The following is a 16,052-nucleotide window of genomic DNA, read 5'->3' as shown; positions in this document are numbered from 1 at the left end:
CAAATACCCACCTTCTCCAAACATGAGGTCAACAAATACCCACCCTCTCCAAGCATGAGGTCAACAAATACCCACCTTCTCCAAGCATGAGATCAACAAATACCAACCTTCAAACATGAGGTCAACAAATACCCACCTCCAAGCATTAAGTCAACAATTACCCACCTTCTCAAAACATGAGGTCAACAAATACCCACCTTCTCCAAACATGACATTAACAAATACCCACCTTCAAACATGAGGTCAACAAATACCCACCTTCTAAAATATGAGGTCAACAAATACCCACCTTCTCCAAGCATGAGATCAACAAATACCCACCTCCAAACAAGAGGTCAACAAATACCCACCTCCAAGCATAAAGTCAACAAATACCCACCTTCTCCAAACATGAGGTCAAATTCCCACCTTCAAACATGAGGTCAACAAATACCCACCTCCAAGCATAAAGTCAACAATTACCCACCTTCTCCAAGCATGAGGTCAACAACTTAAACATGTGTGGAATAAGTCCTAGCCCAATGGGTTCCTGTGCTGAACACTCTTGTGCTGGGAACTCCATCTTAAACACATGGCTGATTGATTGACCTGCATCAGTGATTACATTTTGTTTCTACATTCGTTAATTATTGTGATGCAACAATTTTAATATAAACTAATTACTGATGTAATAATGAATTTTTATTGATTTTGCAACTTTAAAGTAATAAATTATTAATGCTTATACCATTTTTTTTCTCAGAGTGCTATTTTGAATCAATGCAAAGTTACTGAATGTGTCACAAAAAATTGATTATTTCTGATTGTACCATTTTGAATTAACAAAATATTACGGATTGTGCTATATGAATTGTTACTGATTGAGTTGCTTAATTTGTTAATGATTGTGCCAAATGAATCTGTGATTGTTCTATATGAAAGAATGAATGAATGAATGTAAGAATGCAATAATGAAAGAATGAATGAAAGAAAGAATGAATGAAAGAATGAATGAAAGAATGAAAGAATGAAAGAAAGAATGAATGAATGAAAGAATGAATGAAAGAATGAAAGAAAGAATGAATGAATGAAAGAATGAATGAAAGAATGAAAGAAAGAAAGAGTGAAAGAATGAAAGAAACCATACAAACGCAGCTACCATAGAACTGTCTGAGCCTCCAGTCAAAAGGGTTACACTGTGCTGTGTGATGCCAGGACCAGAGGGTGTGGGTAGGGAAGTCTCCACAGTAATCAGGTTGGTCATCACAGGCTAGCTGGTCATCACTGGCTAGCTGCCTGCTGGCCTCAACATAGCAACCTTGAAAACAGAAAAACAGGTGTTAATTTTATAAAATGAGTAGTCCACAGCCTTGAAAACTGAAAAAAGATGTAAAATTTGGCTTAATTCCTTTGTATATATTTTTTTAATTTTGTATAAAAAAACTTAGTAGTGGATCATAATACTAATAAACAATTTGCAAGTAAAATTTAGTTTTCAGTTGGGCCCTAGTAAACCGCAGGGTATATAAACAGAAACAAATTATGTATTTAGAGAGAGCTAAATTTATTAGTTATTTCTAAGATTTAAAAAAAATTATGTTTATAAATGGAGGCTTAATACAAATTTGTGTGTGTTATGAATAGAATTGTGTCTTTTTGTCATCAGCTAAATCCCATTCCAATTGTATAATCAATTTAATGAATTCAGTATAAATGACTTTTTTTTTATTAGAGTATTAGCAATTTATTTTATCCTTAATAAAAGAAAATCTTCCCTGTTTACATTGTTCCACATATTAGTACATACCCCTAATTCCATCATCCTAAATTTTCAATACTAACAATTCAATCGATTCTGAATATGAAGGTGTTGTGTCCCATTTATGTAAGTAGCCCAGATATGGGATTTAAAAACAATAACTTCCAGATTTGTTCTTTACAATCTGGCCTCAATAAATGGCTACCCTAATTAACTGTTCTCTGTTAAATGAAACAGATCCTAGTTCACAAAAAATGCCCAGCTCTTTAACTCACCAGCCTGATGCAACTGTCCAACAGCATGCAAGATTCCCACATCACTAGCTGGGCACAACACTTCTGGTCTCAGGACTTCACTTCCTCTGTAGAGCATCTTGTCCTCATCCTCGTGGAAGAAGCTGACAGTGATAGCTTTGTTGTTATCCAAAGCTGCTGGTGCGTTGCCTGGAGTGGTGATGGTGAGGCAGCCCTCATTAACCCCGACCAGGATGAGTTCAGGTGAGCTTGTATCCAACAGGGTCTTGACCTCTCTGTTGGGTGACCCGCTGGGTAGGGACCCGCAACTGACCCGGGTGGAGCAGTCCATGACAGTATCAGAGCTGCCTTCATAGCTGGTGGCTTCAGAGTCTGGGTCCTCTCCACCTGTGTAGGACATTGTCCTCCCACCAGTGCAGGACATTGTCCTCCCGCCTGTGCAGGACATTGTCCTGAAGTTGAGCTGCCTGGATACATGTGTGCTGTCATCAGAATTCAAAGACAGCAAAGCCTCAGGGATGGGACATTCATCATAATCGTTGTACGGGGTGGTCAGTAGGTCCACAAAGAAATCAGAGTCACACAGCTTGACGGAACCTTCTAGTTTATGCTTTGGGATCTCTACATGCTCTGTCCTGATCAAACAGAATACAAACATTTGTTTGTAAATAAAATCAACACTGAGTGTTATGTTGTGTGTTTTAACAGGGTATTTTGGTGAGCATGAATGTTGGTGCAAAAGAGATAATGAATGCATGGGCTGATGAAAGAAGCAACCAAAGAAGTGACATTTTGTGTAAAAAAACTGGTTGCTGTGGTAATCAAGCTAGAGAGTTAGGACTAGATATTGAGTGTGTTAGGTTCGAAATGGGAAGGGTATACCAAGGATAATTCTATCCATAATAGAGAAGGCCAGTAGTTAAATAAAAACTTGAAGAAAAAAATGGTCATCATGTTGATTGATTACAGCATGTACTGTTGTGACGTGTAACTGCTGATTATTGCAGTGGTGGAAGGCTTTACATGGTAGTGGATGACGTCAACTCTAGCTCAACCCTCACATAAGCCTAACATTGAGGCACTGTATGTACAAACACTATACACACATTCACCACATACTAACCAGTACTAACCAACCCCAGAAAATAAATACTATTTCACAAGAGCTGCGGATGACTTTAAACATTGGACAGCTTTTTTCAATGCACTAATGCACCCATAAAAAAATTTAAGTTTTAAAATAAATTTACAGATAAGTCTCTCATCTCCAACCCCTTATACACATTTTCAAAAAATAGTTAATACCATAAAACAAATGCTCACCATAGCAATGGACTGGGTATGATTCTACTGAACATCTTAGACAACTTTGGTCTTAAGTTGGCCAGGTGTGAGGAGTACATAGGTACATGGAAGGCCTGCTCATCAAACACCACACCTGGAGAATTGATCATTACACACTAAGGTGGTAGATAATACATTTTTTAAGTCAGAGACAAATGATGTAATAGCAACAGTGCTAGAAAAGACATATCAATACAGAAACTAAACAAAAAAAAACTTTCAGAAAAAATGTACAAATAGATACCATAGAATTACAAACCTATATAAAACAGATCACTAAAGCTGTATAAAACACATCACTAAAGCGATATAAAACACATTTCTAAGCCTATATAAAACATCCCTATGCCTATATAAAACATATCCCTAAGCTTATATAAAACATCACTGAGTGCAACATCACTAAGCCTATATAAAACACATCCCTAAGTCTATATAAAACACATCCCTAAGCCTATATAAAACACATCCCTAAGTCTATATAAAACACATACCTAAGCCTATATAAAACACATCCCTAAGCCTATATAAAACACATCCCTAAGTGTCTATAAAACACATCACTAAGCCTATATAAAACACATCACTAAGCCTATATAAAACACATCACTAAACCTATATAAAACACATCACTAAGCCTATATAAAACACATCACTAAACCTATATAAAACACATCACTAAGCCTATATAAAACACATCACTAAACCTATATAAAACACATCACTAAGCCTATATAAAACACATCACTAAACCTATATAAAACACATCACTAAGGATATATAAAACATCCCTAACACTGAATAAAGCACACCACTGAGAACCTTGTGGTGGTTCTCAAACTCTAACCTTGAGACTCAAGCTCCTGCAGAACTTGCCCCCTCTTATTGTGCTGAATGCCAAGTATTTTCACCTGACCCTTGTGGTCCCATTTATACATCCTGACCCAGGGTCCCAGCCTGTAGGCCTGGTCTACACCCAGGGCAACTTGCACCAAGGTTCTATCTGTAACAGGAGGGTGTATTTCAACAGTACATTACACATGTAATGTGTACACATGAGGTCTACACAAATGGGATAAGAGACATGTATTTTAACAGTACATTACACCCTTTTGTTGTGTGGGCACATGAGTTGTACACAAGTGGGATAAGAGACATGCATTGAACAGTACATTACACCCTTTTGTAGTGTGTACATATAAAGTCTACACAAGAGGGATATCAGAGATATTTATTCTTAAACTGTATGCAGTTTCTCAAAAAAATAAAAAAGCATGCATCAATTTATTAATATTATAAGAAAGAAGATTGCTGGTCATCCCTGAGTCGACCTAGCTCTAATGGGTACCTAACTCACGTTAGGTAAAGTAAAGGCAGCTAGACATAGTGCTGACCAAACCATGCCTTCATCTGCCAAGGTTGAAAAACGTGAACTCTAGTTCACTTGCCCTATAGATGAATAGGTCTGAAAAGGGAACTATTATATTAAAGGACAGAGTCGTATTTCTGATATAAGAGTTACCTTTGGCTAACCACTAAATGACAGTTACCCTAGCCTAACCACCAAATGACACCTAACCTAACCCCAAATGTCACCTACCCTTGTGGCTGTGATTCTCCTCAAGCAATACCCTCTCCATGACATCAGCCAACCTGATACACTGCCCACGGGTCAGGCACTGGTCAGCATAAGCTGCAGCCAGAGCCCCAACACCTGGACCTTCTATGGCATCAACCTGCTCCAGGACACCCAGCTCAGACAGGAGGTCAATCACACCTGGGGACATTAACAGTGGGGAGGGGTGAAGGTAGAACAATTGTCAGGTGATCAAGGTGGGTTGTGGGGTGTGGAGGTTTAAACTGAGCATTGAAGTAATAAATACAGTATAGAGCATTTTTTAACTTTATAATATAAACATTTGCAATAATACTAAAATATCTTTTATATGACAACAAAAATTATCAGTGTACATTAAAATATTTCTGTTGGACAATTCAAACTAAGGAACTGTATTGGGCAGATAATAAAGCATAGAACTACAGTTGTAATGCGACAAATCATGACAAGTTCAATGTCTGAAGCCTGACTCACTGCCCAACATCCAAACCCCCCTCAATCCATCAATCTTTCCACCCACAATCCTGGCTTGTGCCCCCAGGGTGGCATCCCATACTGGTGTATTCATGAGCCTTGAATACTTGTTAAAAAATGTACCAACAATTTAATGTGTTAAAGTTACCTATCTGGCAAGCCACTCTCAAAACAAATCCTACTGGCTCCTGGACAAGAGGTGCTGCATCAGACTTCAGGGAACCAATCAGATCTCCGTGCTCGTGATCAATTGCTTGGTAAACCTGCACAAATTGTATTTCTTTTTACCCGTGACAATATTTTGGTTAACGGAAAAAATAAAAACCAGATTTCTAAAGATCTAACCTCAAGTTATAATAAAAGTCACAATTAGAGGTTAAGCAGTTTTGAAACTTAAAAACGAAAATATTACAGATTTTGTACCTGTGTCTACCTTTGATATTACTGTAACACTATACAAATGTTTAAGAAACTGCAATGTTGAAATGACTAGTCTGGGCTTAAAACTATCCTTAAATGAAAATGTTGAAAATCTGTTTTTCTATAGAAAGCAATATTGTTTTTCTTCTTTACTATAAATTTATTCTAAAGACGTGTCCTTTAGTTATTATAAAATTAACCATTAGAACTACATAGTTCAGAAACATTAAACTGTATTGTCTATTCATAAATATAAAAATTAGTTATGGGTTAAACAGGCCTTAAAATAAAATGTTGAAAGCAGGACAATAACTACTACTTGTGTAAACTACTAAAGTAAATGATTAAACTCTATGTTTGTAAACAAAGTTGTGAATCTGTGAGTTTTTACCTGCTGTGAGAGGGCCAGTGAAGTGGCGACTGGCTGTAAATTTAAAATACTCTTCCTGGGGGTCCAAGCTTGGCTAAGGAAATCTGTCAGCACTAGATGGATTTTCTTCTTCGGCATAGCAGAGGCCACGCAGGTAGGATAGGTTAAAGTTGCTGGAAAATATAGAGATCAATGTCATGCAAGTAGGATAAAGTTGCTGGAAAATATAGAGATGAATGTCATGCAATTAGGATAGGATAAAGTTGCTGAAAAATATAGAGATGAATGTCGTGCAATTAGGATAGGATAAAGTTGCTGAAACATATAGAGATGAATGTCGTGCAATTAGGATAGGATAAAGTTGCTGAAACATATAGAGATGAATGTCGTGCAATTAGGATAGGATAAAGTTGCTGAAAAATATAGAGATGAATGTCGTGCAATTAGGATAGGATAAAGTTGCTGAAACATATAGAGATGAATGTCGTGCAATTAGGATAGGATAAAGTTGCTGAAAAATATAGAGATGAATGTCGTGCAATTAGGATAGGATAAAGCTGCTGAAACATATAGAGATGAATGTCGTGCAATTAGGATTAAGTAGCTGAAAAATATAGAGATGAATGTCATGCAAGTAGGTTAGGATAAAGTTGCTGAAACATATAGAGATGAATGTCGTGCAATTAGGATTAAGTAGCTGAAAAATATAGAGATGAATGTCGTGCAAGTAGGATAGGATAAAGTTGCTGAAAAATATAGAGATGAATGCCATGTAATTAGGATAGGATAAAGTTGCTGAAAACAGATGAATGCCATGCAAGTAGCAATAGAATAAAGTTGCTGAAAAATACAAGTAACATTACACACCATCTAAGGATGTAGGGGCGGAGATGACAATATAAAACTGTTTATGATGGTGTGGTATAGTGTTAGTGCACATAAGTGCAACCTAAATAGTATGAGTTTGGTTCCTGGGTTCCAGTCCAAAGGACATCTGTGAACCAAGTTTTGATGATGAGGACTATCTGACTAAGTAAAGGTGGCAGAGTATGGCACTGATCATGATTTCTTTGTAAGATGGGGCTAAAAAAACAGATGAACTCTATCTCAACTGCTATATTCTGGTCTGAAGGAGATCTTTTCTTTACATACAAAGCCTAGTCAGATGTCTAGAGCATTAAAGATACTGTATGTCACTTAATGCCACAGAACATACCACAGATAAACAATTTAAACATAAGATTTGGGCACATTTTATAAAACTTTTTATCAAACCCTACAGATAAGTGTATGGGATGGCATGGCCTAAGCAATAGACAGCTAGGCTGCTAACCTGAAAGTCTCGAGTTCGAATCCGGTCTGCCAGTAGAACGCCCCTGAGTCCACACAGCTTCTAAGGGTACTTAACACATGTTAGGGAAAGCAAAAGCAGCTGGGCAAATTGCTGACCACACCTTCCCTTTATATGCTGAGGTCACAAAACATGAACTCTACTAAATCTGTCCAATGGATCGCTTTGTCTAAAGAGGAATCTTTACATGTTTAATGTACTAGATTGTAGGTCAGAATTTCTTGTATAGAAACCTACCAGATTCAGGATAAATGTACGTTGATAGTTGTCATAACCAGAGCACATCTCAAACCTACCAGATTCAGGTTGTACAATAACATAGGTACGCTGATAGTTGACATAACCAGAGCACATCTCAAACCTACCAGATTCAGGTTGTACAATAACATAGGTACGCTGATAGTTGACATAACCAGAGCACATCTCAGAGTGCAGGAGGTACTGGTAGAAGGCTGGGTTGGTGATTTCCTTTCTGATGGAGTCTTCCACTGTCTGTATGTCCACGTCAAGGGGTAGGTTCAGTGGGATCAGCATGGGGGGAGGTACTGAAACAGGTGAAATTGTAACAGGTAATTAACATGGGAAGTACTAAAACAGGTGAAATTATATCAGGTAATATTCGAGGGAGGTACTGAAACAGGTGAAATTGTAACAGGTAATTAACATGGGAAGTACTAAAACAGGTGAAATTATATCAGGTAATATGCGAGGGAGGTACTGAAACAGAGGAAACTGTATCAGGTAATTAACATGGGAGTGTACTGAAACAGGTGAAATATGTACCAGGTATTATGCATGGGATGGAGGACAAATAGGGGAAATATATATCAGGTAATTAGCATGGGAGGGTACTAAAACATGTATTAATTAGTAAGCATGGTGAAGGACAGGTGAAATATCTATTAAATGATAAGCATGTGTTTGGAGACAAACAGGTGATATTGTATTAGGTAATTAACACGGGAGGAGATACTGAAACAGGTGAAATATGTAACAGGTACTATGCAAGTGTGGAAGCAACAAACAGGTGAACTATGTACCAGGTCGTAAGCAAGGAAGGGGGTTCTAAAAAAGATGAGATTTTATACTAATGGTTAATTTTTAAAAAGATCATTATTTTAAAACTACTGTAAACCTCACCTTTTGAGAGCACTATCAGCCATGCATTATAATATAGTGATTAAGTCAAGTAGGTTTCAAGTCTCATATTTACCTCCATGAGATGTAGACACAACAAACCTACACAACACCAACCAAGGACATGACCCCCAATGCACTGACCATGAGCCAGGCAGCTTTACACACAACAACCCTGCACACACCAACCCCATGCACTGACCATGGGCCATGCATGTTTACTAACACCAACCATGCACTGACCCTGGGGCAGCTAGCTTTACTTACCCAGGTCACCACTGATAACATGTCCAGCAGGTTTCAGAACGATGTGACCTCCCAGACCTCCGAACCCAAAACAGCTGACACACATTAGATTGGCACCATCTGAAATGATTGCAACAATCGAATGTACAACTAGTTGGGTTATTTAACAAGCGATTGCAATTCACCTTGCTTATTAAATAGAAGGCATACATAGTTATTCTGTTACATAGAATAATTAAGTTGAGATTAGTACATTTAAACAGCGTGAAATCATGTTTCAGTAATTCTTTTATACAGAAAGATCAAGTTGCGATATGTAAATATAAACAGCATGTAAACATATTTTCCATATTAAATCATATCCAAATAAAGAACATGTACTTAATTTAAATAGTGTTCAAGTAGCTAGGGGGAGGGGTCATCCATAAATTACGTCACTTTTTTGGAACGATTTTTACCTCCTACACCCCCTCCCATCACCACACCTCAGCCTACAACCACCCCCCCCCCTCAAATTTGCAGTTGAATTTTTCTTAAAACATCAATATTTTTCCACAATCTTGTCAACATATTCCTATTACAATTTATTAAAACAGTTTTCTAAAAACGCGAAATAAAAACAAGTTTTTTAACATTGTTTTTTTATAATGCAAAAGTGTGACGTCACATCATCTGAACCCTCCCCCCTCCCCCTCATCACACACCGACACACAATTACGGACCCCCCCCCCCCTCCTCCCTTAAACAGTATTATATAAACGTTTTCTTTTTTAAATTTTAGGCTAGTTATAAGTAAACATTTTTGTGTGAAATTGTTTTTATTTATGAAATATTTGAAACGATCTGTAATTAGTTTTTAATTATGATGAATATCACTTTGTAGAAGCTTAAATAAGTGTAAGCGTGTGTGTTTGCTAAAATTACGTGTCTGTAAGTTTAACCATACGCCATTCTTACGCCTACATCGGCAAATGATGTAAGCGTATACGCCTACATATGCAAGTGTAAGCATGTGTCATTGCTACTATTACATGTCTGTAAGTTTGACAAACGTTTAACTCAGATTGGCCATCTGCCAAAAGGCTAAACAGATTCGCGGAGAGTAGGGATGGTGGCCTGTGGACATTAAAAGACTTGGAGGGGGGGGGGGGGGGCCTTGCCCCTTATCCCCTCCCCCGAAAAATACGCTGGTTGTGGGGGCTGCAGCAAGTGAAATAACAAGTGGTACACTTTAATACAGTTCCGCATAATATTTAATTACTCTTTTTCCAGTGTTATTTTAATAAACAATAAACTTTAATTATGTTATATAAAATGTGTTTGCTATTTATTCTACAAAGAGTTTTTTTGTTTCTTAAAATCGTAAATATATTTTAGGATATTTGCTATGACGCAAGTTTACAGAGACTAAATTGATATTCCCCCCCCCCCCCCCCCCCGTGTCGAAAATGCTTTTAAGAAAACTAAACACATCGTTAAGCTTCGTATTTTTAAAATAAAAAAAATAATAATTTCTAAACATTTACCTTACCTAGTTCTGTTTAAATGACGTTGACATTCTACATAAACGTTTCAGCTTTGAATACTTAAATTCGAAGCACCAACATTAGTTTATTTCGATACACAGTATGGGCTAGATCAAACATCACTTTCCAATGCTAAATTAAAAAAAAATTTCAAACAGCATCAGTTGTTTCAAAGCTTTGATTTATTTGGCTAGACATCCCAATGGCCCGCGGTCCTTGTCCACCTGGGTCACGTGATTATTACGCCACTGCATCAGCGGTTACTGCAACCATCTGAGCTACAACGTTTTGCACGTACAAAAGTCTGTCTAAAGCACCAGACGCTGTAATATTTCTCAGGTCAGGTTGGACCTACGAGTGAACTCGAGTACGAGAGCACCGACTAGACAGGATACCAGTACACACTTTACCTTGGGGCAACGGGACGCTGGTCACAGGGACGATGATGTCGCCTGTGTGGAGAGCAGGGATGGCGCTGTTGGGGATTCTATAGTTGACATTGCTGAAGATGGTGTTGGTCCTGTAACTGGCCAAACATTTTAAGATTCCAGCCAAACCTGAAAGTTGAAGAAAAATAAATGGTTAAAAAATTTTTAACGAAGGCTCGACGTTTTTTTAACAGCTTGTTTTTTTTTTTTTTTTTTTTTTAAATAAATGAGAATAAGAAAAAAAAAGACTCAGACTCTTTCGGTGGTTTTTAAATCACATGGAGGTGGGCGGGGGAGATGTTTTGCAAGCTAAACCATGAACTTAATTTTGGACTTCAGTTCTGGCGATGTCCTTGAAAACGTGAATTCCCTTCTTTGGGGGGAAAAAAAATTAAGTAGATTTTAAAAAGAGACCGAGGTTATTGGAAAATTTTTCTTCCATCATCGTGCCCACAATGCACTGGTAGAATCTTGTGGACATTTATACATAGGCTTATGTGGATTGACCCGGCCTTGAGAGAAAATGAAGTGGGGGGGGGGGGGGGGGATTTAAATGCATTGAGGATTGGGGGGGGGGGGGGGGGGGGTAATTTGAGAATTACTATATTTTTTACTTCAAAGAAGTTTACGTAGGCACTGAAATGAGTTTTTTTTTATTTTAAAAAGAGTTTGCAGACGGGAAAAAAAACAAAGAGATTATTGTTGTAGAGGAGGGAGGGGGGAATAATTGTCGGAGATTGGGAGAGATTCCACTTTCTGGCGACTTGTGACAGTGGGGGGTCTTGCATTTTTGCTGGGTGGACGTTTAAAATTTGCCTGATGTCATGTATGACCCCCCCCCCCCCCCCTTTCCAAACACCAATGTCTTTTTATCAGGGTAACGCGCCAAAATATAGTTTGTCTCAGTCTCCACAAATTTCAACCAGGCTGCTATAACAGCTGCATGAGTACTACTTTTATGTTGATTGTGAGCATAAATGATGGCGTGCCGTGCACTTTTATGTTGTTTGACGTCATACGAAAAATCGAAATGAGTACTTTGCACGTACCCCCCAGCCATCCCCTCCCCAAACCTTTCAAATAAAGCTCGGCCGTATATGTTTAAAAGCTTTTACAGTATGAGTTAGGCGGTTATGAGTTCTATATTATATTTTTTAAATGTATATAGAATGTTCAATTTTGGGAATACTTTCCCTTTGGTTCTTTCCCTTCCGCCCCTCCCTGGGTAGTGTTTGTTTCACGCATCATTTCTCGAAGCATCCCCTTGGACGAAAGTTTAACACCCCCTCCCCCAATCAGAAAAAAATGTGTCTCTGCCTCCTGTGAGAAACAAATCCTCCCAGTTGGTACCCTGACACTATGAGCATTTTGTGTCCTTACTTCTTGCAGACCTACTAGCACAGAATATTTTTTATCTCACAACTCTGTACTACTACATCTAATAGACCTGTGTTATTCCAAAAGCGGCGACGTTATTTTGGGATGTAGTTAATCGAGTCAGCGGTGTTTATGCCCAGGCAGGTTACATGTTCGCTGGTATCGTTACCCTGGCTTAGACCCACGAATCAGGTAGAAGCTCAATGCAATACCATCAGATAGAACCATGGGTCAGACTGACAAATAAAACCGAATCAAATTGGTAAACTTGCAGGCTTATTCTCTCTTCAAAAGCATCAACGTAAGTCACATAATACGTAAGTTACATATAAAGTAAGTCACATATAAAGTAAGTCACATATAAAGTAAGTCACATATAAAGTAAGTCACATATAAAGTAAGTCACATATAAAGTAAGTCACATATAAAGTAAGTCACATGTAAAGTAATGCACATGTAAAGTAAGTCACATGTAACGTAAGTCACATGTAACGTAAGTCACATGTAACGTAAGTCACAGATAACGTAAGTCACAGATAACGTAAGTCACAGATAACGTACGTCACAGATAACGTAAGTCACAGATAACGTAAGTCACAGATAACGTAAATCACAGATAACGTAAGTCACAGATAACGTAAGTCACAGATAACGTACGTCACAGATAACGTAAGTCACAGATAACGTACGTCACATATAACGTAAGTCACATATAACGTAAGTCACATGTAACGTAAGTCACACATAACGTAAGTCACACATAACGTAAGTCACATATAACGTAAGTCACAGATAACGTAAGTCACATGTAACGTAAGTCACAGATAACGTAAGTCACAGATAACGTAAGTCACATGTAACGTAAGTCACAGATAACGTAAGTCACAGATAACGTAAGTCACAGATAACGTAAGTCACAGATAACGTAAGTCACAGATAACGTAAGTCACAGATAACGTAAGTCACAGATAACGTAAGTCACATATAACGTGTCACATATAACGTAAGGCACATACATTGCAAAGCATAAAAACAAACGACACAAACCCACTATGATTCGGCCATTGAATCATACCTTATACACATTACAGACACTCGCACACACATCACAAATGTGTAACTGGCCCGAATTCCGCCCCACCTCGCATCCATGAAAATATTAGACTTCTCCCCACCCTCAATTATGAAAACTTAGCCCTCCACACAACTACCACCTTCAAACACCCACACAAATTAAAACACCCCACCCTCACACCCCCGACGAAAATCAAAACTTCTACACCCTAACACCCCCACGAAAATTAAAACGCCCCCCCCCCCCATCCTCACACACCGAACATATTAAAAATTAAACCAGACGTCTCTCCAGCACCCCCCCTCCCCTCATCCCCCCGCCCCCGCGCTGCCACCGCACTTTTATCGTGTCATATCGACCTAGAAAAAATACTCGAAACAGCTGATAATCTCGGAGCTAAATATAGCCGCCAGCGGCGACCTAAGGGAAGCACTTTAAGCCCGACACTAGTGATACAATCAAATGATGGTGCTAAGTCCCCTCAGTATCAGTGGGTGGGTGTGACTTTGATCTAGTTTATTAAACACGCCAATAAATAGTATAATACGGTATTCGTTGTTTGGATTTGTTTTTTCTTTTTGTTTTTTGTAAAGTATTCAACACATAGGCTAAGCACATAAATGTACAGAAGGGAGTGTTGCTATGTAAGTTTTTGCCAAGATTCCCATTAACTTGTGAGTTGGTTACGTGATCTTCAGTCCTGTTTCACATTTTAGAAATATGATCTACGTATTTTTATAATACCACGTCAAGATGTTTTGAATGTATCTGAATAAATAATGAGCCGTACAGTCATGAGTGTAGCCTTGACGTGAGATGGATGGAGGAGAGTAAAATAAGCATCGGGGGGGGGGGGGGGGGGGGAAGAGGGAGTAGAAATGCAATTACAAAGCAAATGCATTAAATGCACCTAACGCTCCCCACTTTATCTAGCTGACCAAACCCCTCACATCCCCCACCGATCTAACTAGACCAACCCTTTATATCCTCCCTCACATCCTCCCTCACATCTTCCCTCACATCCTCCCTCACATCTTCCCCTCACATCTTCCCTAACACACTCCCTCACATCCTCCCTCACATCCTCCCTAACACACTCCCTCACATCCTCCCTCACATCCTCCCTCACATCCTCCCTCACATCCTCCCTCACATCCTCCCTCACATCCTCCCTCAAATCCTCCCTCACATCCTCCCTCACATCCTCCCTCACATCTTCCATCCCATCGTCCCTCACATCTTCCCTCACATCTTCCCTCACATCTTCCCTCACATCTTCCCTCACATCTTCCCTCACATCTTCCTCACATCTTCCCTCACATTCTCCCTCACATTCTCCCCTCACATCTTCCTCACATCTTCCCTCACATCTTCCCTCACATCTTCCCTCACATCTTCCCTCACATCTTCCCTCACATCTTCCCTCACATTCTCCATCCACATCTTCCCTCACATCTTCCCTCACATCTTCCCTCACATCTTCCCTCACATCTTCCCTCACATCGTCCCCTCACATCTTCCCTCACATCTTCCCTCACATCTTCCCTCACATCTTCCCTCACATCTTCCCTCACATCTTCCCTCACATCTTCCCTCACATCTTCCTCTCATCGTCCCTCTCATCGTCCCTCTCATCGTCCCTCTCATCGTCCCTCACATCTTCCCCTCACATCTTCCCTCACATCTTCCCTCACATCTTCCCTCACATCTTCCCTCACATCTTCCCTCACATCTTCCCTCACATCTTCCCTCAAATCTTCCCTCACATTCTCCCTCACATTCTCCCTCACATCTTCCCTCACATTCTCCCTCACATCTTCCCTCACATCTTCCCTCACATCTTCCCTCACATTCTCCATCACAACTTCCCTCACATCCTCCCTCACATCTTCCCTCACATCCTCCATTACATCTTCCCTCACATCCTCCATTACATCTTCCCAACTCTAGTTTACCCTCCCTTTAACATTATCCCATTCAAGCTATTCAGCCCCCCCCCCCCCTTACTTTTCACCGTGCACCCCCTAGCTAACACAAAAAACCTTGCATCTCTCCAGCACAAGGACACCTCGTGTACAACATCTGAGTTAGGAGGTCAAATGGGCGTGGTCTAAACATGATTCAAACACAAACGCATAAAAACCAGGTTAATTTCACACCCATTTATCTTCATAAAAAATGAAACAAAACCATCCAAGACATTCCATGTTCGTCCCCATGTACGTATATTTTTAAAACAAAACCCATTAAAACCGGCAAACTTTTACATACACCAGACCTTGCAGCAAGCCAACCTGCGAAGATTCTCATGAAGATAAAACGTTTTTAACATAAATATCTCCTCACCCTCCCCAGCTCATTTAAATATGTTTTTTAAAAGTGTCGCTTTAAAAAAAATACATTTTCATTGCAACTGCCTTGTTAAAACTATATATAGAGCAAAGATTTAAAAGATTCCGTGCTTAAAATTGGACAAAATTTTTGGGAAGATGAAGTTGAGTTTTTCAATTTACATGGTGAAGATGGTAGAAAGGGATCGTGTATTCCGGACTCCTATATATTTAATTGGGGGTGGGGGGGCGAAATATTTTTGCGAGGGGGCCTTTTATCAGTTCCGACACTATATATCAGTATCGTATCAAGTGACCATCATTTAACAAAAGAGTCTCAGAGCTTCAGGCTCAATTCTGGATT

General features: G+C 39.1%; 1 protein-coding gene and 1 long non-coding RNA gene across 2 annotated transcripts in view; both read right to left on the bottom strand.

Annotated features, from left to right (window-relative positions):
• Positions 1–465: 465 nt before the first annotated feature.
• Positions 466–1,283, bottom strand: LOC131927668 (uncharacterized). Its single transcript, XR_009383672.1, has 2 exons — positions 1,139–1,283; positions 466–588 (listed from the first exon to the last, which is right to left on the bottom strand). It is a non-coding gene; the product is annotated as an uncharacterized LOC131927668 (long non-coding RNA).
• Positions 1,284–4,771: 3,488 nt separating this feature from the next.
• Positions 4,772–16,052, bottom strand: part of LOC131927672 (fatty acid synthase-like) — a 67,217-nt gene continuing 55,936 nt past the window's right edge. The window contains exons 9-15 of the mRNA XM_059283428.1: positions 10,889–11,035; positions 8,974–9,072; positions 7,866–8,114; positions 6,240–6,391; positions 5,577–5,691; positions 4,937–5,113; positions 4,772–4,785 (exon numbers count right to left, since the gene is read on the bottom strand). Coding sequence (XP_059139411.1) covers positions 4,772–4,785; positions 4,937–5,113; positions 5,577–5,691; positions 6,240–6,391; positions 7,866–8,114; positions 8,974–9,072; positions 10,889–11,035 — 953 coding nt within the window. The remainder of the gene's footprint in view (positions 4,786–4,936; positions 5,114–5,576; positions 5,692–6,239; positions 6,392–7,865; positions 8,115–8,973; positions 9,073–10,888; positions 11,036–16,052) is intronic.

Source organism: Physella acuta, unplaced genomic scaffold, assembly GCF_028476545.2.
Source record: "Physella acuta isolate Inbredline_101_S28 unplaced genomic scaffold, ASM2847654v3 ptg001428l, whole genome shotgun sequence".
Taxonomy (NCBI): Eukaryota; Metazoa; Mollusca; class Gastropoda; family Physidae; genus Physella; species Physella acuta.
The sequence above is the reverse complement of the archived record's forward strand: the minus strand, read 5'-3'. Positions and strand labels throughout refer to the sequence as shown.